Genomic DNA, 700 nt, shown 5'->3' with positions numbered 1-700 from the left:
ATCTAGTTGTGGAGGGCGCACCTCAGTGGCCCATGTGAGATCGAACTGACAACCTTGGTGTTATGAGCACTGTGCTCTAACATACTGAGCTAACTGCCTGCCCCTAGTTTCCCCATTTTAATATTTTTATTTTATATAATACTATAATCTTCGCTCCCCCAAGTGGGGTCTTTGAAATCTTAGGCAAGTTACTTCATCTGTTTATTTTGTAGTATTTCTGTGAAATGCAGATAGTAAACGGTATACTTCACAAGAGTGTTGACTAAATAAATACGATTAAGCACTTACATCTGTATGTGATATAGTGTATGCTTAATACATGCTAGTTACTATTTTAAATATTTGGCATAATTAATAATTATGTATTAAATTTCAGCAAAGATAATCTGAAGCAAAATGAAACATTTACTGAATAAACTGAAAATAAATTTCTTTTTTTCCACTGATGGCTAATTACCTGTCTTTCCAGTTAAGGCAAACTGAATGGTATTTCCTCCAACTCCACAAAACGCATCTACTATAATGTCACACTTGAAGGACTGACTGACCCGGCCAGCAATGTGTTCAGCGATCTTCTCAGGTGTAACTGAAAACCAGCCCTCTGCGAACAAAGGGTATTTCTATTAAGAGGTTCAATTTCAAGAAGCCAAGCTGAGCATAAACATAGCAAACATTACTATATGATATACATTAAAAAAAA

General features: G+C 35.4%; 1 protein-coding gene across 1 annotated transcript in view; it reads right to left on the bottom strand.

The window, feature by feature from the left end:
* The window catches only part of LOC109378746 (trimethylguanosine synthase-like), a gene marked incomplete at its 5' end in the record, with an annotated part of 3,405 nt that extends 2,804 nt beyond the window's left edge, over window positions 1–601 (bottom strand). Inside the window, one exon of the mRNA XM_019635034.1 lies at window positions 458–601. Within this exon, the coding sequence (XP_019490579.1) occupies window positions 458–601 (144 nt within the window). The remainder of the gene's footprint in view (window positions 1–457) is intronic.
* Between the last annotated feature and the right edge of the window lie 99 nt (window positions 602–700).

The sequence above is a fragment of the Hipposideros armiger genome, unplaced genomic scaffold, assembly GCF_001890085.2.
Source record: "Hipposideros armiger isolate ML-2016 unplaced genomic scaffold, ASM189008v1 scaffold_3128, whole genome shotgun sequence".
Lineage (NCBI taxonomy): Eukaryota > Metazoa > Chordata > Mammalia > Chiroptera > Hipposideridae > Hipposideros > Hipposideros armiger.
This window is presented reverse-complemented; position numbering and strand designations above follow the sequence as displayed.